General features: G+C 34.8%; 1 protein-coding gene across 18 annotated transcripts in view; it reads right to left on the bottom strand.

Moving 5' to 3' along the window:
* Positions 1 to 26,853, bottom strand: part of RAPGEF2 (Rap guanine nucleotide exchange factor 2) — a 257,971-nt gene that overhangs the window by 45,082 nt on the left and 186,036 nt on the right. For all 18 annotated transcript variants that reach the window (XM_009448482.4, XM_054683461.2, XM_054683463.2 and 15 more), the window contains 2 exons: positions 10,517 to 10,648; positions 204 to 381 (listed from right to left, as the gene is read on the bottom strand). In XM_009448482.4, coding sequence (XP_009446757.2) covers positions 204 to 381; positions 10,517 to 10,648 — 310 coding nt within the window. The remainder of the gene's footprint in view (positions 1 to 203; positions 382 to 10,516; positions 10,649 to 26,853) is intronic.

The raw sequence follows: 26,853 nt of genomic DNA, 5'->3' as shown, positions 1-26,853 counted from the left end.
ATTATTTGTAGACTCCTGAAGGTAAGACTGAGTAAACCTGATTTTTTCCAATTTTTGTCCAACAAATACTACTGTTTATACAAAGGAAATTAATAAATTAATGATTTTTTAAAGCCTACTAGTCTTGGGCTCTATTTCATCAGACAATTTTGCCACTGAATCTTTTTAATTGCTCGTAGATTCATTTTCCTGTTCAAGCTTACCAATGTCATCATCTGTCCGGTCAATTGGGTCCTTCTCTAGGCAGTCTCTCACAATGTCCCTGCTCATCAGAGGATCTGATGCTCTCTCAATGTCTTCTTCATCGTCGTCGTCCTCGGAATCCACTGCTGTTTCTGGCAACCCACTCAGGTCCATATCACCAGCCTCGCTTTCTGTGGCCTTAAGACACACACACAAAAATTAAAAACTATTTTAAGTAAATAAATCTTTGGGGCCCAAAGAAACAAGAGCAAGCCTCATTCAAAATAATGCTTTTGTTATATTTATTTTTCCATCCAACAACTATGTATGCACCAGAAACTACATATAACAATTACTTTAACAAAATATGAGTGATTCCACCTCCTATTAAATTTTCAGTCAGGAATAACGACTTTATCTCAGTAATTTTGATTTCTTATCCTAGCTGTCATATGGCATTTGAAACATAGTAGAATAAAGAAGAAAAAGTATTTGTTTTCACTCCATTCTTCAAAGAGAATGGCTTAGGCTAACAGCTTAAGGGTGACAATTAATTCTGAGCAATTCCTTTTGCAGAATAGGTGTGAATTTATTAATGCCAAGAAGCCTGGACCATTTTACCCCAATTAGACAGTCCTTATGGAAAAATGAGCCACAAATCAAAGGTAACTTGATAAATATGCAAACGAAACATTAACAATTAGTTGGATTATCCCAATGACCACTGTTAAACTATAAATCGAGAAACACTATAGGAGACCATACGCGTAAAGGCAACATACTCTTTCTTCCCATTCATCAACACAGGTAATCACATCACTAAACTTCAAGTTATCAAGATACCTGCAAATTTCCTAAGTCACTGGAGTCACACATTTCAAGATGGTCTCTTTTGTTGAACTAGCTCAATCCTAGAACAGTTATCCTTTCTAGGTCACCATGTAGCCTTTTGTGACTATCATCTCAGCAATATGTATGTATATATAATACAGATCTTATTTGACATTATATACCTAGACTTCAATTATCAGTTAAGCATAGTAAAAATGAATTCAATTAAATATTAACTACATCAATCTTGAACAGAAGTTTTTCCAAATGAAATATTAAAATCTTGAAAACATCTTATTATACAATTATTAATTTTGTAGAAAACGTATATTACAAAGTTCAACTTCAAATCATAGCCCATACGATTCTCAAAGATAATAAATACCTTTTTTAAGAAAAAACAGATATTTTTTAAAAGAAAGATAAAAATATAAAATACTGACTTTGATAATAATAATAAGCTAACACTAAATACTTACAATGTGTCAGGTACTGCTCTAATTGCTATGTATTTATTAACTGGTCTAATCCTTAAAACAACCCTATAAAGTAAAAGCCATTATTAACTTTTATTATTCTCTTAACACTTAGGTGAAGAGAAATAATTTTTCCAAGGTCATGCTGCTGATAAACTGTGGAATCAAGACTACAACCCAGGAATTCTGGCTTCAGAGTCTTAATCACAATCTAATCTGTCTCTTTTTAACATTCACTGAATATGAATGTGGCTTATATAAGGATCTATCCTTTTCCTATAATTTAATATTTACAGAATAAATTGTGCTATTTTCTTTTTCTTTCTTTCTTTTTGTTTTTTTGAGACAGAGTCTTGCTCTGTTGCCCAGGCTGGAGTGCAATGGCACGATCTCAGCTCACTGCAACCTCTGCCTCCCAGGTTCATGCGATTCTCATGCCTCAGCCTCCCGAGTAGCTGGGACTACAGGTGTGCACCATCACAACCAGCTAATTTTTGTACTCTTAGTAGAGACGGGATTTCATCATGTTGGCTTGGCCAGTCTTGAACTCCTGGCCTCAAGTGATCTGCCCACCTCAGCCTACCAAAGTGCTGTGATTACAGGCATGAGCCACCACGCCCAGCCTGTGCTATTTTCTTATAAACAAAGTTTCAGCTTTGTAAAGTCCCAGTTCGTATCACAGAACATAAGATTTAATCCTACATTTTGAAATAATACAAGCATGTGTTAACAATGAGTTTTATCACATTTTCTGTTCTTTAGGTACAATTTCCTGAACTAAAATGCATATATTATTTAAAAAAGAAACTTAAGGGGAAAATAATTGAAGATAGAAAACCTAATGTTTATGAAAGTTCAATGGCCTGGTCATTATAAGCAGAGATACTGCAGGTAGGAGAGTAATAAGCCACCACAGCCCATACAGACAGAACTGTGACACACTCAGAAACACATCTCATAATTTAAACTCAAAATTAACTGAATCATTGCTAGATTTAAGAAGGAAACTGAAGTAGAACTTGATGTGATATAGTATGCCAAGGTTGTGGTTAGAGAAAATAGGTCAACATTGTTATCAGCACCTGACCCTGAAGTCTAGAAATACAATTTGCTAATGCTTGCTATGATCACATTTTTACCTCAGTTTCATCTTCACATTGAAGACTATTTATTACTCATCACCTTAGATTTTCAAAAATATTATCAGTTCTCTATATAAACATTCTTTAATATTAGCATAGAGTGAAGAAAGGACACTACCAAAGACAGAAATTTTAAAAATATTTTCAATAATTTATATAACTAACGGTTTTTCTTTAATTTTAAAACATCTAATGTATGTGAAAAGATGGAATATATTTTATACCATCCCAAAGAAATAATTATCGTTTAAATTATTTACATTTAAGTCTTAAGCAGAACATAAAGACTTTCAACTGTCAACTGGATTTATCTCTCCCAAACTGAACCTTCCACTTTATTTAAAAGATCACAGTTGCTTGCTATCTCTATGTGCATTCCATGCTTTAAGAAACCAACTATTCATAAAATAACATTTACTAAACCAAAAATTTAGAGATTATTATTTAGAATAAATAACCATTTTACCTTAAAATACTACAGATTCTCTAAATCATATTCTTTAAAAGAACGTGATAAACAACTTTTCAGGGACCTACTAATTTCATAATACCACTGCCTTGTGGACAAGATGTTTATAGATTAAGTGGAGTTAAAAGTTTAAGGAACACAAACTGGTCTCCAGGAGGAGTACTAAACTTAAGAAGAGTACCTAGAATATAGTATTTACTGTGTGAACAAACTCAGTTTTGTGGCTCCAAATCTCACCTCTACTATTCATGATGTGATTTTAGCAAAGTCACTTAACCTCCACAAGCCCATCTCATCATCGATGTAAACTGTAGATACAACTTCTTACTATTCATAGGACTGCTTTTGGATCAAATAAGGGAGAAAGCAAGCCAGTCTCAAGCTAGATCAAAAGTCCCTTCCTCAAGGGGATACATTCTTCATCTTAGAACCTGTACACCTTCTACCTCTCCCCATACCAGCAATGAACGCTGCACGCAATTTATGTTTGTGGAATTTGACCAAAAAACCCCACAAAATTCTGTTAAACACCACACTCTCCTTATATATTTGTAAAATAGTATCTTAGACTAACTGCACAAATACATTCTGGTCAACTGGTTCATACACCAATTATAAAAATAGTGATTCTATATTGAATGACTATCATATGTGTCTAGCACTAAAGTTGATGTTTTAAAACATAATAATCTTCATATCAATTCAGCAAGTTAGTATTACTAACCCTATTTTACAGAGGAGAAAATGTCAAGGACATTAAATAAGTTGTTCAATGTAAGCAAAACAAAACACAGTAACTGTGCTAGGACTCAAAATCAGGTGTGACCAACCAAGAAATACTAAGTACTCTGCACTTCGCTCAACATTCTCAATAGTCTTATAAAAAAAAAGTTGAAATATAATACAGTAATAAAATGTTTTCCACTTTGCTAAGTCATAAAAGATAAAAAGTTTAAATACATATTTGCCTATAAACATAACACTTATTGTTTTCTAGCTTCCTCCAAATAACAACACTAATAAGACTCACGCACGTCTTTAAACCCTTTTTTTCTAAATAAAGACACTAAAACAGACGCTTTATATTTAAAAGCTTATCTGGATATATTTGTTTCAGGAACAAGGAGAAAGGTTTACATAGTTATGTTAGCCAAATAACTCCTGTCTTAAATTAATTTATCTTATACATGTACTGACTAACATAGATTTTGTTGTCCATTAATATTTAAATAGTGATATTCTTTTAAAAACAATATTCTCAGATCAATGCTGAAAGCTCCACTATTTAAATCAAAAGGGACTAAATACATTCTGCTATTGTGAACACAGTTCTTAAAACCAATTTATTTTACATTTTTTTTAAAAAATCAAGAAAATTCACAAAAAAATTTTTATGCCATAAAGCTCTACTGAAGTATTAATTTAACTAAAATAAAAATCAAATACTGCATGTTTTATCAGTAAGCACTTTAAAATCACTTGCCAAAAGTTTTGCTTATTAAAAGCATATATATGCCTAAAAGAGAAGAACAATTTTTTAAAGCTCTTAATGTAAATCGTTAGGTTGCTTCCCCAAAATTACAATCCTACAAGGAGTATATAAAAATGTCTATAAATGCTTATTTTAAGTAAGAAAATCTGTGCTAATTTGATAGGCAGAATAATTTCATATTTAAGTCCTTATATGCTCAATTACTATTATGTTTCAAATACTTAAGGTGTAGACATTTGCATTTTCTTTTCTGTAAGTTACCAACTACTGTCCTTTGAACATTTTAACATTGTGAGCTGAGTATTTTTCTTATTTGTGTAAATCAGTTATATTCTGACTTTAAATCTTCTTATCAATTGATGTTCTAATTACAAAATGTTTTGATCCTTTATTAAAACATTGTTTGCTAACTCTTTAGTTTATCAGGAATTTATTTTAATTATGATACAAAATGAGAATACAAAATGATTCCCCAACCCCAAAGACCATTTATTGAATGATCCATCACTTTCTTTATTGATTTGTGAAGTTTCCTCTATTACATATTACATCCTTACATGAGTTCAATTTTGCTTGAACTCTCTGTTCTATTGATCTATCTATTTTGTACAACTATTTCCGGTTTGCCTAAGCCACTCGCTCTGATCCTGATGGCCATACCATTTAACCAGGACCTTATCATGGCTGGAAATGGCGTTGTCTCGTATCACTAACTTAGGCATTAAAGCTTTCAATCACCAACAACCTTCTATTCTTTCAACCTGCCCCCATCTGCTTCTAAGGTAACCCTTTTTCAACTTAAGAAGGATCTTCGCTCAAGACTCTACTACCTTCTGTGTCTAGTGTTCACACCTCCTGTCTTAACTTCCTTTCATATCCAGCTTATATTCCCTAGTCTATTATTTCAATTACATTCATTCAACACATCTTTACTGAATGCCTAAAATTTCCTGGCACTGTACTAGGCTCTAGGGGAAAAAATAGAGACAAGACAGACAAGTTCCCTGCCTTCTTGAAGGTGTCATTCTTCTAGGCAGAGAGACAACATAAAAATTAATAATTGGTTCAATTGGCGTCTAGGAAGGAAATAAAAAGATTAGGCAGGAAAGGAATCAAAATGGAGGACTTCCTTTACAGAGGATTATAAAGGAACAACTCTGAGGAGATGACACTTGAAAACAAAGGCTGAAAAGGATCAAGCTAGGAGAAAACATTCCAGGCAGAAGGCATACAAAAGCTATGATCTGCAGTTAGAAAACACTTGTCTTGTTGCTGGACCTGTCTTTGTATTACACTCACTTAACAAACTTCAGTCCTGGGTGAAGTCAAATCCTTGCTTTCTTTGTGCTTACTGTGGAGAAAACTACTTAACAGAGCAGAGGGAAATCACTTTATATTTGAGGGCACTAACTCAATTGAATCTCCATTTCTCTGGTCAATTTGTTCTCCGACTCTCTGCAACTATTATTTCAAAACTTCTCTCTCCTTAAAACTCTCTACCTGCCAACCCTCTCACTCTCAACAAATGAACTCAACTCTTCCGAGAGAAAACAGAAGTCTAAGACAGGAACTCCCACAACTCCCAAACTCCCCAGGATGTGTTCCTGTTAAAACAGAAGAATGTTTCTTCTCTTAAGGTTAGTAATTAAGAATGACTAAGAATTCACTCATGAATTCCTCTCTTCCCACCATCTCAGCAACATTATTCTATCCATATCTCCCTGGTGTACAGCATCTAAATTCAATCTCTCTGTGTGCATCTCGTGAGCATTTATTCTCACTTCAATGTGACAGGAGATCTCTGAAATCAGAACTGTATGAAGATCAAATAGGCTGCTAGGGGAGAAAGTTGCTCACCCTTGGAATTGTTCAAGAATAAACTGGATGCTTGATTCACAGGAGAGAAGCAGAGGATTCATATGCAAATTTGGAAGTTGAACCAGGTGCATGTCAGACTTCTCATTTTAAGTTCTGATTCAAAGACAATAGAAGTGGTCTACTGAAAATCTCTACTAAATGTTAAGTTTTGCACAGCCAATAACTAGATCCTTAGATACATCTATGGATTTTTCCTTATGATGCATATATACTTACAGGCTATCTGCCTGTCATCAAATTTGAAACAAATAGCTTTGACACTTAAGCAACTGAAATGATGCACAGGGATCCTCTTCTTCATCTACACCCAAAGATAAAGCCAGACAGCAGGCTGTAAGCTCCAACTATGTTAGAGCAATTAGGAACTCTCATCCACACTCTGGTTTCACAGACAATCAGATGATAACCAGGGGCAGAAGTACCATCTGCATTTCCTCATGTACTTATCTAGCCTATTCAAGGTAAAAGCACATATGACTAGAATTCCTCTCAGAATATGCCTCAATCGATTATACAAACAAGTTACTTTTTTGTTTTTTGAGACGGAGTCTTGCTCTGCCCCATAGGCTGGAGTGCAGTGGGGAGATCTCGGATCACTGCTGTGACAACTTCTGGGGCTCAAGAGATTCTCGTGCCTCAGTCTCCCGAGTAGCTGGGACTATAGGCATGCACCACTACACCTGGCTAATTTTTGTATTTTAGTAGAGATGGGGTTTCACCATGTTGGCCAGGCTGGTCTTAGATTCCTGGCCTCAAGTGATCTGCCTGCCTTGGCCCCCCAAAATGCTGGGATTACAGGCATGAGCCACTGCGCCTGGTCAAACAAGTTACTTCATTATCTTAATAGATTTACCTTTTAGGAGTTTCATCCAAGTTTGTATTTATTTGATGAGAACAGTGATAATTGTAACCTCAAGCTGTATTCTCACTATAGATTTTCAAGATGTATAATAATAATCTCAAAGTTTAGAGGATGAAGGCTCTGCCATAATATTTCAATTAATATAAACTAAAGTACAACTTTTATGTATACTGTTCATTGTTTTACACAAGGGAACTCTTCGATAAATGTTTAGAAAAATCAACTTTCAGAATAAATGGTGTGTTTGTGTGTACGTGATGAGGAGGTAAACTGAGAAAAGTATATAACTAGTATACTATCTCTTTAAAAGAAAATTATTTTTTAAGATCTACTAAATTTAGGACCTAAATGAATATGTCTTGTATTGATGGTATTCTTAATTGTTCACTAACTTTCAATAATTAAAAAAATAAAAATAGCACTGACTAAATACAACAATGATCCTTCATAACTATATTGTCTCTAAAGAAAGTTATTTTTACGGTTATTTCATGCCACAGTTCCTAATAAGCCAAGAGTTATTCTTTGTAAAGTAAGAATAATGTTATTTTGTTTGAAACCATATACAATCCAATAGTAATAGAATGTATTTGAAGGCCAAATAAGGATATTTGTGTATATTTCAGTCTCTTTTCCTAAATTTGCACATTCAAAGCTAATAAAATGTTTCTTAACAATTAGAATTATTTTATTTTAAAAACAGTTTTGGAATCCCATAGCTCTGGCTTATTTTCTATCCTTCAGTATCATAAAAATTTATTTTAAGCAGATACTAAATCTAAAGGTAATTTTTTAAAAACACAAGGAAGCTAATTCAATGATCCAGTCTTATTAGGCCCTTCCTTTTGTCACACTCGGTATGGACTTTAATAAGAAAAACTTGTAATGTAAGAGAAACCTACAGCCAACAGCTTACTGAACAGGGAAAAGTTGAAAGCATTCCCCATAAGAACTGTAACAAGGATGCCCACTTTCCCACTCCTATTCAAAATAGTATTCTAAGTCCTAGCCAGAGCAATTAGGCAAGAGAATGAAATAAAACGCACCCAAACTGGAAAAGTGGAAGTGAAATTATCCCTGTTTACTGATGGAATGATCTCATTATATATAGAAACCCCTAAAGACTCCATCAAAAAATTGTTAGATTTGATAAAAGAATTCAGGGAAGTTTCAGAATGCAAAATCAATATGCACAAATCAGTAGCATTTCTATACAACAATAACAATCTAGCTGAGAACAAAATCAAGAAAGCAATCTCATTTGCAATAGCTACATAAAAAACAAAATACCTAGAATATATTCGACCAAGGAGGTGAAAGAGCTTTACAAGGAAAACTATAATAAACACTGATGAAAGAAATTGTAGATGACACAAACAATGAGAAAACATCCCATGCTCATGGATTGAAAGAATTAATATCATTAAAATGACCATACTGACTAAAGCAATATACAGATTGAATGTAATTCCTATCAAAATCCCAGCATCATTTTTCACAGAATTAGAAAAAAAAAATCCTAAAGTTCATATGTAACCACAAAAGAGCCTGAATAGTGAAAGCAATCTTGAGCAGAAAGAATAAATTATACTACAAGGTTATAATAACTAAAACAGCATGATACTGGTATTAAAATAGGTACACAGATCAATGGAACAAAATAAAGAACCCAGAAATAAAGTCACGTATTTACAGCCAACCGATCTTTGACAAAGCCAAGAAGAACATATACTGGGGAAAAGCCACCCTTTTCGATAAATGGTGCTGGGAAAATTGGATTGCCATATAATGAAACTGGACCCCTATCTTTCAGCATAAATAAAAATCGACTCAAAACGGATTGAAGACTTAAGACCCAAAGCTATAAAAATATTAGAAGACAATCTAGGGAAAATTCTTTTGGACACTGGTCTAGGCAAATAATTCAGGACTAAGACCTCAAAAGCACAGGCAACAAAAACAGACAAATGGGACTTAATAAAACTAAAAACCTTCCGCACAGTAGAAGAAATAATCAACTGAGTGAACACGTAATCGGTATAATGGGAGAAATATTTGCTAACTATGCATCCTACTGGGGACTCATATCCAGAAGCTCAAACAACTGAATAACAACAACAGCAAAAAAATTAATCCCATTAAAAAGTGGGGAAAGGACATGAATAGACATTTTCAAAAGAAAACATACAAATAGCCAACAGACATATGAAAAAATGCTTAATATCACTAATCATCAGAGAAATGCCAATTAAAACCACAATGAGATACTATCTTTCACCAGTCAGAATGGCTGTCATGAAAAAGACAAAAATAGTAACAGATGGTGAGGATGTGGAGATAAGAGAACACATATGCAGCTGGTGGGAATGTAAACTAGTACAACCTCTTGATGAAAAACAGTATGGAGATTTCTCCAAGAACTAAAAACAGAACTACGATTCAATCTACCAATCTCATGACTGAGTATCTACCCAAAGGAAAATAAATCATTGTATCAAAAAGATACCTGCACCTATATGTTTATTGCAGCACTATTCACAATAGCAAAGATATAGAATCAACCAAAGTGTTCATCAATGGATGACTGAATAAAGTACAGTACATATACGCAATGAAATACTATTCAGCCGTAAAAAATGAAATCATGTCTTTTGCAGCAATATGGATGGAAGTGGAGGCCACTATCTTGATTGAAATAATTCAGACACAGACAGACAAATACCACGCTTTCAGTCACAAGTGGGAGCTAAATAATGTTTACACATGGATGCAGAGTGTGGAATGATAAGCAGTGGAGACTCAGCGCACATGGGAGTAGGGGGTGGATAATGAGAAATTACTTAACGGGCACCATTTAAGTTATTGGGGTGATGTATAACCTGAAAGCCCTGACTTCACCACTATGCAATCTATCCATGCAACAAAATTACACTTTTACCCCACAAATTTATACAAATAAAAAAAGGAACACTTTGATAACTCGTCATAGCAGACGCAGTATAATCAGACAGCAGTTCTACACGCTAAAAATAACATATACGAAATAAACATTAATATTTTATGTACTTACATGCACATGTAATATACACATATATTTATTTTATAGATTCTATCAGCTGAGAACCTTAAAATTTCTTGGAATAAATGAAAATGAAGCAAATGACAAGGAAAACATCCTCTTACCTGGTAGATATCAGAAAGACTGCTGCTCCCAGAATCACTAGTGATACTACATCCTGAATGGCTAGAAGAAACGTGGGTCACCTGTGGGTGGAGACTGTCAGTAAGATGCAGTTTTGTGAAATCTGCAGGAAGCTATGGAAGGAGCAGGAAAAACTAGGATTACAATCTGAATCAAGAACTCCAAGAAGATATTTTAAAATTAAAATATCATATTTTATTCTATACCATTGAACTAAAAATGGTATTCATTTTCCACATTCACAAATTACTAAATATTGTCTTATTTACCAAAAATCACATATAATAATTTTTAAAGTGTATGAGCACACACGAGCCTTAAATAACACTAAATTCAATGTTTTAAATAGGTGGGTTTGGTTATTAAGATAAACTTGGGTATTTAATTTAGTAAGCTAAAACAATCACACGTCAATGAGCAAATTAGGCTACAGTACTATTTATTAGCCATCACAAATGTAACTTTGTGGCAAAAAGCAGTTTAAACAAGAAAACACATTTAAGCTACTTTTAAACCCAAATAATGTTTAAAGGTTAAAAAAGAGAGCATCTTAGAATTGATGAAGTATATTGCCATATAAGCAACTGTACTAGGCTCTACAAAGAAAGAGAAAAGAGTGCCATCAAAGATCTTAGAATTGAGAAAGTTATGGACAACACTTACCTATCCTCATATACATAAATATCAACTTTCTACATGTTCATGTTTAAATAAAAATAGTCTCTATTAAAATAAACACATTCACTAAGTATCCCTTACGTGTTCTGCCACCCCTTATATACCAGAGAAAATGCATTAGAAAAAAAAAAACCGCTTATTTGACAAATATTTACCGAGCCCCTTTTCTCTTATTATGCCCTCGTCAAGTGAGAATCTAAGAAAACAGATGTAAGGTTCTTAAGAATCTTAGACTCTTATCAGTTATTACCAATTCTTTTGAATAAAAAAAGACATTATGTTTATCTGTAATATCACACATTATACTATTGAGCTAATAATGAAACAGCATTTCAAAATACATGTTAACTAGCATCATGAAATACTGATAACACTCCCTTTTTCCTGCATATTGATCCTATTTAGCTGGCAAATAGTTATAAATATAAGGACTAATTGTTAAAACTTAAATAAACGTTAACCTTAGTAGTATTCCTGTCCACCTTCTGAGGCTCATTCCCTCCCCCTCCAAAATGTTACTGCATAGTTTAGAGTAAGCCTCACAAGGGAGACAGTTTGGATTTACGACAATGATCAATGGATTTTGATACTTCAGAGCTCCAAGTAGGCAAAATGTATTTATATCCCTTAATAATTCAGACCTACTCTCTGAATAGATTACACCCCTCTCTACCTTAAGTGAATTATATTTAACAATATTTACATACAATCTGTTTAGAAATAATAACTTTATTGGATACAAGGCATACAAAGGGGAGATTTAAACATAAACTTAATAGGGGCATATAATTAGATGCCAAATAAATGGAGAAAAATTCATTTGTTGAGGGAGCTTGGAGAAGTGAAATAATCGCAAACCTATCTTACCAACAGTGTTTTTAAAGAAACTGGTAATTGAAGATGTTGTAAAATATGTAATATTTAGGAGAATAACAACTTATCTGTAAGGGATAGGCAAATACCTCTAAATTCAGAATTTATATGTTTCATTCATAATGTAGAATAGTGAAATATTTGCAGGACTTCTTCAGGAACAATTCAAAGATAGAAGTTTGCAGATATGTATTAATGACTATAATTTTACATATAGCTAAATGATGGTGATCAGATATGAAAATAAATAATAGGCAGGATAGATACCCTTCATCGTCTTAGCTACACTTCCATTTAATTAAGTCACTTACTGCAGAAGGCAACTGGGGAAACATTACTCTATGGCTTAGAGATGTTAAAAGGCATCAATCAATACATGTAATTAGAGAACAATAAACTGATTTCTATTGATTATCTTTTACAGACATGACTCAGGTTGACATGCAACATAGTGTGATTTTTTAAAAAAAATTAATGTGTCAAATGAAGATAAAACTATCTAATGAATTTTTATATTTTATTTATTCAGGTCTCACAGAACTCTCTTCAGAATCCATCATCTGGTCATCTTCCCTGACTAAGAATTCACCGTATGGAGAGCACTAGGAGTTGTAAGAGCTCCAAGCCTAACATAAGAGACATTCATCCAGCTTTTAGATACCACAATCTATTCATCTGTGCCTACTTACAGCCACAAATATCAGAATTACATGGAAATGTTAGGCCCAGAACCATAAAGACTGTCAAAAAGACAAAGAAATATTTTTGCTTTTAAAAATTCAATTATATTTAATAAATACTTATTGAGTATCTGCCATGTCATACACTCTGCTAGTGGCAGAGAGTGTCAAGATAAATAAGACATTCCTAACTCCAAATCTCTACTACCTCCAAATTCACTGTGACAGGTGTTACAAACAATAGAAAATACAAGTTTTTTATTTTTTATTTTTTATTTTAAATACAGGGTCTTCCCTAACTGCCCAGGCTAGAGTGTAGAGACACAATCATAGCTCACTGTAGCCTTAAACTCCTGGGCTGAAGTGATCCTTCCACCTCAGCCTCCTGAGTAGCTGGAACCACAGGCACATGCCACCATGTCTAGCTAATTTTAAAATTTTTTGTAGATAATAAAAGGGTCTCTCTCTGTTGCCCAGGTTGGTCTCAAACTTCTGGCCTTAAGTAATCCTCCCTCCTCAGAGTGCTGGGATTACAAGTGTGAGCCACTGCAAACACTGTTTTTATCCCTTTCTCCCCACTATCTGTGTTCTTTGCAGAATGGCATGAAATAATGATATATTAAATGCATATATAAATTAGCATTAATTAAATGCCTTTTAATATGAGATATGTAAGAATAGATGCCATGTTCAAAAAAACCTTAAAATATTTTCCCACCAATTAGGATAACAATACTATTATTAATTTTTTCTTTTTTCTTTTTTTTTTTGGAGACAGAATCTTGCTCTGTCGCCTCGCCCCGGGTGGGGTGTGGGTGGCACAATCTCAGCTCACTGCAACTTCCACCCTTCCGGATTTAAGCGATTCTCCTGCCTCAGCCTCCCAAAGAGCTGGGATTACAGGCGCCCACGACCCCGGCTAATTTTTTTTTTTTTAAGCAGAGACAGGCTTTCACCATGTTGGCCAAGCTGGTCTCAAACTGCTGGCCTCAAGTGATCCACCTGCCTTGGCCTCCTAAAATGCTGGGATTACAGGCATGAGCCACCACATCTGGCATTATTATTAAATTTTATTGACAATACACATCAGTCAAGTTATGGAATGGGAGATGTTATAAAAGGTGTTCCCATAAGGAAAGAAACTGAAATGCACTGATTTGACTCTGCCATGACACTCTAATGGAATAGAGGCCTGAGCCCATGCCTAGGAAAAATGGAGTTTCTAGGAGGCAAACAAACCATGTAGGGGGTTGACAGTCAGGAGGCAGACACAGGGGCAGATGCCCACATTTAAACCCAAGGGCATCAGGGAAACACAGATCTGAGAAATATATACAAGGTACAACGTGACAGCAAGCATCCCTTACTCTAAACTTTTTTCTAAGCTTGACCCAGTCCCTATTTAAATTACTATGTATCAGTATGCTATTTAATGAAATTACAGATGAAATTGAGGTTGTGAATTATCTTGCGACTGTAGCCACCATTTATAACAGAAATTCTGTTCAAAAAATAAAATTTATAAAGCTAGAAATATACAGTAATTACCTGAATAAAATCAATAATTAAGTTAATTATATGAGAAAGTAACACATTTTATGTATTTTTAATACCAATGTATTTCCCAACAATTCATTAAGAACACAATTCCAAGGAATTTTTCACCTATATTTTTCATTTTTATCACTTAAATATTTATTTTAATATTCGATTATATAAATATATTACTGCTCAATTTTTTGTTCCTGGAGCGAGCAACCTATAGTCCTAAAAAACACCACCTGTGAATCACAATTTTAATAAACTACTCTTAGGCAAATGGTTGAATCATAGTTTAACCACAAACACTGCTAAATATATAAGAAACAAGGGTAATATTTAAATCAGATTCTTAAATCAGACTTAAATCAGATTATATTTATTATATATTGTTTAAATCAGATTATATTAATTTTAGGTTTATGCGTATATAAAGTAATACTTACATAAAGTATATTAGTATTAAAGTATAAAGTAATACTTTTTATAAGTATTACTTTACACTTTTAATACTTTATAATATTAATAAAAGATACTATATTTTCATTCAGCATTCATCCATCATTTATTGAAAGCCTGTTTTGTGAGGACTGAATAAATAAATGGGTGTGAAGGACTTAGAGAAGTGCCTGGCACACAGGAAGTAATACTTTATATAAGCATAAACCTAAAACTAATAGTAGTTTCATAAAACCTTGGTATCATTTGTATAATAGTTTTTTTTTTATTATGTAGGACAAACAGATGATACCATAATTAGCTTTGTAAAAGTAAATTCTACACATTATTTAAGTCTCTATAATATATAAATAAGAATTTGATAATCATTGATTAATCTAATGGTTGGCATTTATAAAATTACTTGCTAATAAATGAACTCGATCTTGAACATAAAGATAATGAGTATGGATGCCTTGAAGTCTCTGATACCAATAAGTAAATACTCATAAGTAAATAAGTAATAATAAGTAAAAAAAAAAAAAAGTTAAATTGGTAAAATACCTAAAATTGGTGACAGTGCAGTACAAACAAGGGTGGCTGCCCTTCTTCTTCCTTTCCGTCCTGAATTACTGATATAATTATTGATATAGCCCAGCATCTGTGGTACCAGATCCCCAAGTTTTAGGGATGAGTTTTGTGGAATTTCATTATCAACAGAGGCTTATTCTCTCTCTCTCTTTTTTTTTTTTTTTAATGTAAAAGAGAGTTTCATGGTCCAAGATACATATCATCATCATCTTAGGACTGCTGAGAAATCCAATAGTTAAAAACAAAAAAATACTGTCTATTGACTGAAATGTATTTAACTGATAATTTCCCAAACTAATCTTGGAACCACTTTAAGTAACAGTTACAACAGAATGCACAAGGTTTGGGGTGATGATCACTGGAATCTAGTCAATTTTCCTAGGCATCTTACCTTGAATAAAACTACTTAAACTAAAATAAATATCACACTTAGTGACTAAAACTAACTTCATATTAAGATGCATCACTCAGAATTTACCCAAATGAACACTGCTTTCCCCATATCATTGTCAGGGTTTTGAGTCTTTATGTTCACGTTTTTAATCTCTACAAGGTGGAGTAAGTATATTCCTAGACATATTTTCTATTTTTCTCTGAGGTATTTGTAAAAAATAAAGGATACTATATTTTCATTCAGCATTCATCCATCATTTATTGAAAGCCTGTGTTGTGAGGACTGAATAAATAAATGGGTGTGAAGGACTTAGAGAAGTGCCTGGCACACAGAAATGACTAAAGTGTTAAGTACAGATCATTACGGACCAGACTCTGCAAGGCGCAGGTCCCTTCCAGCTTCATGATTCCTGTAGCTGGAATCTAAGCCTAGATGCCAATGGATTATTGAGCTATTCCCAGAAAGGGCTTTCGTGGCCAAACTCACCCAGCTATAGACACGATCTTTCACTCCCTCTGGAACTCAAGTTATTTTAAAAGCCATTCATATTGTTTCTCTTTCTCTAGGCATGCACATACATACACACCCACACTGTCTTCCTTTTTCTTTCCTTTCTGCTATTAATCTTTTCAGGTACTACTAGTTCTGACACTCTGACTTGTTTCTACATGCAGCTTGATGAGGCAGGAAATTTTTTAGTAGCTCATTTTAAAGACCAGTTTCTAATCTGATCAACTTTTATTTCTTTAAATCCTATCTCTGTAAGAACACAAGAAAAAGTAAACATTTGGACTTTTAAATATTATTCACCACAGTAATTTTGGCTCCTTTCATAACCCCTTTATATATACCCTAGATACAACACCCATCCTTGAAGTCTTCATATATCAGATCAGTATTCCACAAAGCAAAGAGAAAGATTTTTGTAAAATATACTATTTATTTTGCTAATAAATACATATAATGTCAGGAAACAAAAGTTTTCTAAATGTGTCATGAGTTAATAACTTAATAAACTGATAAGATAAGGCCTAATGTTTTTCTGATTAAACTACAGGTAGACTTTTTAAGGTGTTGATGTAACTATGCTTTATAAGAATAGGTCTGCAAAAATTTATTTGCTTTTATCTACTGGAGAAAACTGCCAAAATTAACAATTTGTAATTACTTAACATTCTTCCAGCTTCTTACCAGGCTCAGAAGACAGAAGCCTCATGTTAGTCATATATGGATTAATCTTCTGTTCAACTACCTCCTAAGTCAAGTGAACCTGGGCAAGTTAGTTAACTCCTGTGTACCTCAGTTTCTTCTATGAAATGACTATAACATAATAGAGTGATCAAATGAAATAATCACTGTGGTCCAAATAATCTACCTTACATATGCCTCTCTATTCCTTCTCATTTCTTCTGTCATTTTTCCAGTCAACATCCTCCACCACCTTAGGCCAGATATTTTTCAAATTCGGTGGAAACGAAGAAGCCAACCAAAGAAACAACTTGTTTTGACACTGTCATACCTAAAACTACCATTATGGTAGTTCACTTACTACATATTTCCCCAAAAGTCTACATATTACCTTTTAAATAAATCATGTATTTATATGGAGAGGAACTCACTGCTTAGAATACCATAATAAATTTTGCAAACTAAATAACTTCATTTTCATGATATGCTTATAGTTCAATTACTCTCTTTTATAATAAAATATTCAAATTTCTGTAGTTTAGAATTCTCTCAAAGTGATAACAACTTGGGTAGTTTTGTGCATTTATGTGTATTGCCTTATTATATTTGACTGCAAAAGCCTCGAAAATAATATGCATTTGGCACAGACATATGCTACAAACTAAGTATGGTAAAACCATAAAGCTTTGCTCCTGCCATACGGAGCACACTGCCTCTCAGAGGACAGTCTGAACAGAAACACCACTGTGTTGTGTGTTTTTTTGGGGGTTGGGGGAAGGGATGCATTTCAAACGTTCCTTGCTACCTTCCTATATTATGATAATGTTTTAGAGAGAGTTGTAACAGAGAGGGCTTGATAAGATGTGGCTTATATAATGAGTATTTCACATGGCTTGCTGTCCAAATATATATCTTTATGTGGTGGAATTAGCTACTGAAACATGGTACCCTAGCCCTCTCCCAAGGCAGAAAGGAATTAATTCTTACGTGTATGAAATGGGGACAATTTAAATACACTTGGGACCCCGATGAGGAAAATAAATAATCAATATTAGTGAACTGGTTGAAAACTGGCTGTCTGTCACAAGGTGACTAATGTTTCAAAGCAAATACTTTTAGGAGGGTTTTTCCATTGAACGTTCAAAGAAAGCATTGAGTAGAAAGGAAACCTACATGAACTTCACTTCAAAATGGAAGAGAGGAATACTTCAGTGTGATGAGAAACTGCAAGATCTAAGTACCATGTATTTCAAAATGTGAGGCTTTGCCCCACTTTTCCAAAGATAACAAAATTAGATCACCTGTACACCAGTTACTATGTGACAGGCCTTACTCTAAGTACTTGCATACATTAGCTTACTTAATTTTTACAACACTCTTAAAAAATAGCTATTAGTAGGACTATTTTATGTAGGAGGAAACCTCAGATGCAGAAAAGTGATTTGCATCAAGATCACACAGCGAAAAGGTGATGGAAACAGATTCCAGTCCCAGATGAATGGCTAGGGAGCACACACTTAAGCATTAAACTTAAATATATTTATTAATTTACTAATTGACCTGAAAATTCTCATGGATATTGATGAAACAATCAAATGGCTATTTAGATCAAATTACTAGTGAAATACAAATTTCAAAATCACATGAAAAATATTAATTGTAAATAATTTCTCACTCATGAAACTTTAATCTGCATCTCCAACATCAATGACTTTGACATTTGCAAAGCTGACTCACTTTTTGAGTCATCCAATTGAGTTTACATTCCTTCTAATTTGTTTAAGGTAGTGATGTGTCTATACATGACACAGTGCTGTATAACATTCAGGAAGCTGATTTTTCATTTTTCTTGCAAGTTCTTTACAACAACAATCATTTACTTTTTGCTTTATAAATTAATCTTTACAAGGTTTATGGTAATATCCAGTAATTGCAATTTTGAGATCATATATTCAGGACTCGTTATTAAATCTATGTAAAACTTCTTTAACTCCCTTATACCAATTCCATCATGTGAATTATAAACATTCCAAGCTAAGATCGCTTGGGGTCATTTCTGATTAATTTTCCTTATGGAAAAATACATCCTTCTTTAAAAACAATAAACTAAATTGAGAGAGAACTTCATTATATAAAAGATTAAGGTGACTTATTTTCTGATAGTTGATTTTGGTGGAAACAAAACCTTGTCTTATATATAATTTCCCCAACATCTGAAGGTCAGAAAAAACATTACGTGCATGCGCGCGCGCACACACACACGCGCGCGCACACACACACACTCACACACACTCTCTCTCTCTCTTATGCTAGTCAACTAATTCTATCACTTTAAGGAAGATATCTGAGACATCTGGCATCAAGAACAATAGTAGAATTATTATTAGAACAATTGAAAGTGTCATTGAAAATGTTTATCTGAGACCTCAAATGGTACAATCGAACTGTTTATACAAGTTTCCATAGAAACACGGAGGTAGTTGATTAAGGTATATATGGCCAAATGAAATGTCCTGTTGCCTGTTAATAAACAGTTTTATGATGGATTTCAAGGGACAGCCAGACCATTCTCATTTCAAATACACATACATACACACACACACAAATGCATACACACAGGCATGCACTCTGCATATAATTCCTTTTCCTTTTCAATTCATTTTCAACCATCAACGACCACTAATTTGAAACGCACAAATCCCTTTGGGAGATTCCAAAAAATTCTCTAGGTCATTCAGTCCAAGAACTTTCAATGAAAAACACACCAACTGTTGGTACTGAGTTGGGTGATTTAAAAGTCATGCTCTGGGTAGTATTTAATCTATTTTAAATTCCAAACTTCTCTGTATATTTTCTCTTAATGTTAATAATAATTACTGTGATAGCTTTGGGGCGAGAGGGCCTGTATTGTATAACGGGCAATACGCTGAACATTTCATACTTTGTCTCTTTGTTCTAATATCTATGAAGAGCCCAGATGTTGCACTTCATTGCTGAAGAAATGAAAGCTCGGGCCAGGTGCGATGGCTCACGCCAGTAATCCCAGCACTTTGGGAGGCCGAGGCAGGTAGATCACCTGAGGTTAGGCGTTTGAGACCAGCCTGACGAACATGGTGAAACCCTGTCTCTACTAAAAATATAAACATTAGCCAGGCGTGGTGGCATGCACCTCCCAGCTACTTGGGAGGCTGAGGCACGAGAATAGCTTGAACCTGGGAGGCAGAGTTTGCACTGGGCCAAGACCATGCCAATGCACTCCAGCCTGGGTGACAGAGTGAGAGGAAAGGATGGAAGGACGGACGGACGGAAAGAAGGAAGGAAGGAAGGAAGAAATGGAAGCTCAAAGAGCTCAAGTGGCTTGTCCAAAACCCTCAGTAACAGGCTCCAAAATCTATGTTTATGAACTATAAGCAAATCATGCAATCATACCATTTAGATTGTAATACTAATTAATACAGAAATACTGGTAATATTCTACAATTACTAAAACTTGAGTTCTCAGCCTCTTGTTTTCCAGAACCTAGTGGGACCGGTGCTATGGAAGCAGCAATCCCTGGAGAGGGAGGCAGCTGCTGGTACGATCAGAAGATGGCTTCTATAACGAATTAGACAACAACTTTGATGAGCTCCAAAGGGACTGCACTTAGTTATCCCAACTGAAGAAATGCTCAATGGCGTATGGAGCTCGGGAAATGAGTGTTTAAAGTCAAAGAAAAAAGATTCCTATGGGATCCATGGAGGATTCTAAGCTGCCTTCTTTGTGAACAAAAAAGGTTGGGTTTGGGAAGAAGACCTTACACAGAATTAAAAACATTAACCCATAATTAATTAACTCTTTAAAAGTTATAAAGCTATCTTACACCTAAATGCAAATGAACTTAGATCTACATACAGTAGCGTGGCTGAGGCGTGGCTGAGACTGGCTAGCTATTCACCAGTGCTCTCTTGCTGGGTGCATCGCTAGATTACATTTCCCAACGTCCCTTCCGGTTACGTAAGTGCCAATTGAGTTCAAACCACTGGAGTATGAACAGTTAGAAGTGATTATGCCACTTCTATATCTTACTCATAACAACCTTACACATGAGACCCTCCATGATCTTTCCCTTTCCATTAAAGAGAGTCTCTGTTGGAAGAAAACGCAAGCTTTGCATTGAAGGTTAAAGACAACTGAGCCAAAAAATGGAGAGGGCCTGCAACCCTGAACCACTATCTAGAAGGAATTTGTCCATTGATCAAGAACACCATCAGATTTATGAAAAGGAGACTTAAAAAAAAGTCTACTGTGTTTGAACCATTATATTTTGTTTTGTTTGGTACAATAGCTAGCATTATCCTAAACAAATACTAGGATCATTTTTACGACCTATAACTGAAAATTCTTCCACAGTGAAATTCTAAATTCCTTATGAAGAAGTAGGCAGGACACTGATAACATCCTATTTCATGGGACTGTGTGCAGTTTGGATAAAATAAACACGACAGTTCATTTACTCTTCAATTAACTAGTCAAACGACATTTATTGAAAACCAGTAGGCCAGACACTATTCCGAGTTTGCTAAACACAGCAATGAGTAAAATAAAGCCCATGCTGTCATGCATCTTACAACTAGTGGGTGGGGACAAATAATTAAATAATAAACAAGAAACTGTCAAGTTGTGATAAGTACTGCATCCAGCAAAGATGAAAAGAAACCGATGTGATAAACAGTGACTAGACAGCAAGGGATGACCTAAGATGGTGATATTAAGACGAGAAAATTGTTTTCATTTTTTTATGCTCTCACTTATTTACCAAAGGAATAATTTTAATTATACCATCTTCATAAAATACATATATAGACATGTATACAAAATATATAAGCACACAAATTTTGTACATAACATTTTCCATATATTAATATATAATACATTGCTGAGTATACTTCATATTTGTCTTTGTGTAAAGTTGAGATAAATCTAGCCTATCACTAAGCCAAAGGAATATAATCATTAAATATATTATGAAAAATTCTTGTGCTGTGTATGTAACTTGAGAACAAAATCAACAAAGTATTAGATTATCTTATGAACCAAAGACAGTAACGAAATATATGGAGTTGTTCAGTGCCCTCTAATTTGGAGAGCACTAATATCTACTCAAATTTCAAGACACAAATATTCTATGATGAAACTATAAGGTTTCCGGAAAATTACTTGTTTTTAAAAGTGCTGCTTCATAGGTTACATGAAAAATTAGGTCTAGAAGCCACCTACTTGATTGTTTGATTTTGATGACTCATAAAATTTATTGAATAGGCTGACCACTTGAGAATAAATACTTCTCTTGAAATTTATGCTATAGTCTTTTAAAAAAATAGAAGTAAACTTATTTCATTAGGAAGAAGGGTGGATGTACTTAAAACTCTGACTCCATAGACTTTATATCCTAGTATTTGTGTGTCTGTGTTGGGGAGTGGGTAGGAAGTTGGGGGAAGCCCATCAAAAAAATAAGAACATCACATAGTGGTAATTTAAAAATTAATTAAGTATCCAGGATATAGGGGGTGAAAGGTCTCCCTGCTCAGGTAACATCTGAGTACAAGATATGAATGGAATGAAGGCCTGACCCCTGCAGAAGCATATGGGAGTAGCAGGCATTTCAGCAACAAGCACACTAAGAGCAAAAGCCCAAGGTAGGGTGGCGTTCGCATGTTTTAGGAATAGCTAGGTCAGTACAAGCTCTGACAAGGAGAGGGATTGGGGCAGAGAGATATTCAGGGGTGAAATCATGTGGGGAGCTATGGTAAAGAGTTTGGATTTTGCCCTGAATGAGATGGGAAGCCACTGAAGGGTTTTGGGAGCTCAAAATGTACGAGTCAATAATTCAACACATTTTAAATATCAGCAACGGTGGTAATGTTTTACAAAAGATTTTCCTCATTTTAACGTGAACCAATTCTATACACATATACAAAATAAAGACTATGGAAGGGTATAAAGAAAATGTTAACAATAGCTATAATTGCACGGTAGGATTATGGACAATTAAAATTTGTTTCTGCTTATCTACATTTTCTAAAATTTTAAATATAAATATGAATTACTGAGATAAGAAAAATAAAACATTAACAGTAATTCCACATAACTTTAACAGAAAAAGATATTCATTACAACTTACATCAAGAGGACATAAAAAAAAAACAACAGCACTAAAGCTTGTCTTGATATATATACAATGGATAGTGACTCAAAACTGTGAAACTCCATCTATTCTAAGTTATCATTTATGGATACGCTGGTTATATAACTTTATCAACTGAGAAACTTTATGTACTGTGTGGCTTCTCAAATACTGCCTAAGGTACAGTAAGTATTTAATAAGCAAATTGTCTGGTCAGGCATGGTGGCTCATGCCTGTAAACCCAGCACTTTGGAAGGTTGAGGTGGGAGGATAGCTTGAGTCCAGGGGTTTGGGACCAGCCTGGGCAACATGGCAAAACCCTGTCTCTACAAGAAATACAAAAATTAGCCGGGTGTGATGACACACGTCTGTAGTCCCAGCTACTAAGGAGGCTGAGGTGGGAGGATCGCTTGAGCCTAGGAAGTCGAGTGAACTGTGATTGCACCACTGCACTCCAGCCTGGATGGCAGAGTGAGACCTTGTCTCAAAAAATGATAAAAATAATTAATAATCTCCACCCATTCCTCACACACACAGATGTATATATTCACACACACACAGGAAACTACCTTGATTTTAAATGACATCTCAGATCCTACCTCTAAAAATTTGCTTCTAGATTTTATGCAACAACCACCACCACAGGTACTCCTTTTCTAGTGACGGGTATTACAACTGAGCTAGACAATAACCTTTAAGACAAAAAATAATTATGTTACCCTTCTTAAGTTGCTAACAAAAACACTAGGTATTCATGTTATGTGTCTATCAATTTTTCCTTTTACTTCTGTGACAAAGATATCCATGTTAGGATTTATTTCCAAGGACTTCGATGATAAGAATTTAATTTCACATTTCTTTTCAAAGGCTTCATGTGTCAACCCTGGCATGCCAGGTAATCTCATTGCTTTGGCTGTTGGGAGGGCACTATACAAGAATTGACTGAACATTTGTGGTGCGTTACTCACTGCCTAGGGCCAGCAGGAATATATACTCATAAACTGCAAGAAGTCTAATAGATTTTTCTCTTTTCCTTCATCTTTTTTTTTTGTAAACCTTAGACACATGCCATTAAATGAATAGTCTGAATGACTATGACATCGTCAAGCACACATTACCTAAAAGAGACCCCTTCACTTCTGCCAATGCGCCAGCATTTTTCATGACTTTCTCAGTCACCTGCCGTGATTGACTTACATCACCAGTTGAGTAACTCTCTCAGAAAGTACATTCTTCCCAAATTAATACAAACTTTTAATATTCTATTGCTGTATTAAGCTGTGGTTTACTTTCCTCAACTTCAGCTACTTTCTCTAAATGTTTCTGTTAAGTGTGTATGTGTATGCATACTGATGTATCATCCTAGGTTGAAATCAGGGAAACAGAGTAGCATTCATTAAAATCCATTCAGAGAACCTGATGACTGACTGGTTAAATAAAATCTGTGGTGTCAGTGCACATGCATGCACATACACAAAAGCAGGAATACTTTGAAAATGCCTTCAGATACAAAAAGTTTAACTTCCATAACCTTGAAGTTACACAGCCTCAATTCACCTTAGGAAAACCCAGAACTTATAAAATTGACCAAGCTCCCACTATGTGTGACAGCACTCTGAGAGGGGATTTACAAATATGAACCCACTTCACTGTGATGCCACTGTACTACCACTGTCCTATCTTGCTTCTTGTAACACCCTCTTCTTCATGTTGCAGCCAGAAGTAAACTTTTAAAACACGATAGGAAAATACACACCTGATCCTGTCACTCCCCTGCCTAAAATGTTTTAGTGGCTTCTCTTTCCCTTTGGAAAAAGTTATATTCCTAACCACTGCACCCCACTGTCTTCTTCTTTTGATCTTCTCACACTCACTTCTCTTCCCCTCAGCCTCTGTACTAAATATATAAATCTATTTCTGGTTATTTTAAATACAGCGAGATACTCTGTATCTCCTCCTGGGTCTTCATTGTTCCCTCTTCCGGGAAGAACACTCTCACCCCTGGCCTGGCTAATTCTCTGAACCCTCCTCCTGAAGTTAGAAATTCTTGTAAGATGTTCCTGTGATACCCAGAATGCTGCCTGTCACAGAACTTAAATACCTTTACAGTAGCTGCTGATTTAATAATCCAATGCCCTCTCTAGGTGTGTCTGTCTTTTTCATCACTCTTTTCCTAGCTTCTCACATAGTACCTAAGGTATAGTAAGTATTTAATAAGCAAATCATTGAACTGGTAACCCTAGTTTAAAGTAGAAGATATTGAGGCTGAGAGATATTGAACAGGTACTGTTTGATCCCAATGTTCTTTTCCTTACCAGCTCTATAGTCACCCCCTTCCATCAGCAATTATAGGTAACATCACCAGAATAAAACTAAAACACAATGAACAGCAACTGTAGTTATGCAATAAATTTAGTTTAGCTTTCCTGGAAGCCAGCATCAAAAAAATTAAGGACAAAACTTCTGAACTCAACATATTTTTAACTTCCTATCATAGATCTCAACAAGAAGCCTGCCAGATGAAGAGTATATAAAGTTACTCAGAACCATAAGATTCATTCATCTACTTAATTATCCAACAAGTATTTACTGACATCCTGTAACAAGCCAGTCACTGTTATAGGAACTAGTGATATGGCAATGACTAGGATTAGCAAAATCCCTGCTCCCTGAAAACTTACACCCTTAAAGAGAGGAGGGGCTTGAGGGGAGAAGGGGAAAGGAGGAATATGTAACAACAAAAAAATTTTAAAGAAAGATTTCAGCTATCAGTAAGTACTGTAGAGACAATACCAAAAGAAGAGCATGTAATAGATGGTGATGGCTGGGAATGGAGAGGATACTATTTAAGACTGGGTGATCTGAGAAGGCTGCTCTGAGAAAATTACATCTGAAGTGAGAGGTGAATAAATACAAAGGATCCAGCCAAAGATGTGGAAGGAAAGCTTTACAGACGGAAGGAATATCCAGAGTAAAGACCTTCAGGTGGGATAAACCTAGGAATGGTCGAGAAACAATTTCAAGGTGACTGGAAGGTAAAGAGTGAGAATGTTGAGGGAGAAAACATGCACTCAGAATCTGACGGTTCTGAGGAGTTCATGCACTGGAAGGTAAGGCGTGAGAAAGGCTGAGTGGTACAAATGGGGTCAGGCAGTAGGGACTAAGCCTACCAAAAAGTAGGCTCTGTAAGTGCAATGAGAAGTCACTGGGTTTTTTAAACAGGAAGTTAACAAGACCCAGTTTTGTTTTATAAGATCATCCTGGCAGGGGGTGGGGAAAATGGCTTGTAAGGGGTTAGAATGGAAGTAGGAAGACAAGTTAGAATGGAGTGAGGTATACCATCTGGACAACAAACTTAAAAATGGCCTTTCAAAACCTAACCTGAAGGTACTTTAGAGGAGCCTCTATATTCAGCTATTCAACTTTTTAAAAAAGTAAAAATTTGATATGCTTGAAGCACCATAAAGGTGATTAGGTATATATCACAAATCGCTACAATACTTTAGTACTGGCTTCCTACAGATTATGTGAGTGGATAACCAAATTTCCAAGGTCAGATTTTTAAAATTCTCAAGTTACTGCAGTGGTAATTTATGAAATATGGATACTTACTTTGACTAAGTACTTAACATCACCAGGAATTAGCATCAGGAGGTCAAAGATTATGATATGAAATTATAGAGAGAATACATGGCTAGTTCCAAGATGGCTGTTTAACTCAAGAAAATAATTTTAAATTCTTAGTAGTTCAGTTTACTCACAAGTGTGGAACA

The sequence above is a fragment of the Pan troglodytes genome, chromosome 3 (genome assembly GCF_028858775.2).
Source record: "Pan troglodytes isolate AG18354 chromosome 3, NHGRI_mPanTro3-v2.0_pri, whole genome shotgun sequence".
Classification (NCBI taxonomy): Eukaryota; Metazoa; Chordata; class Mammalia; order Primates; family Hominidae; genus Pan; species Pan troglodytes.
Note: the sequence above shows the minus strand (reverse complement) of the source record. Positions and strands in the feature narration are given on the sequence as shown.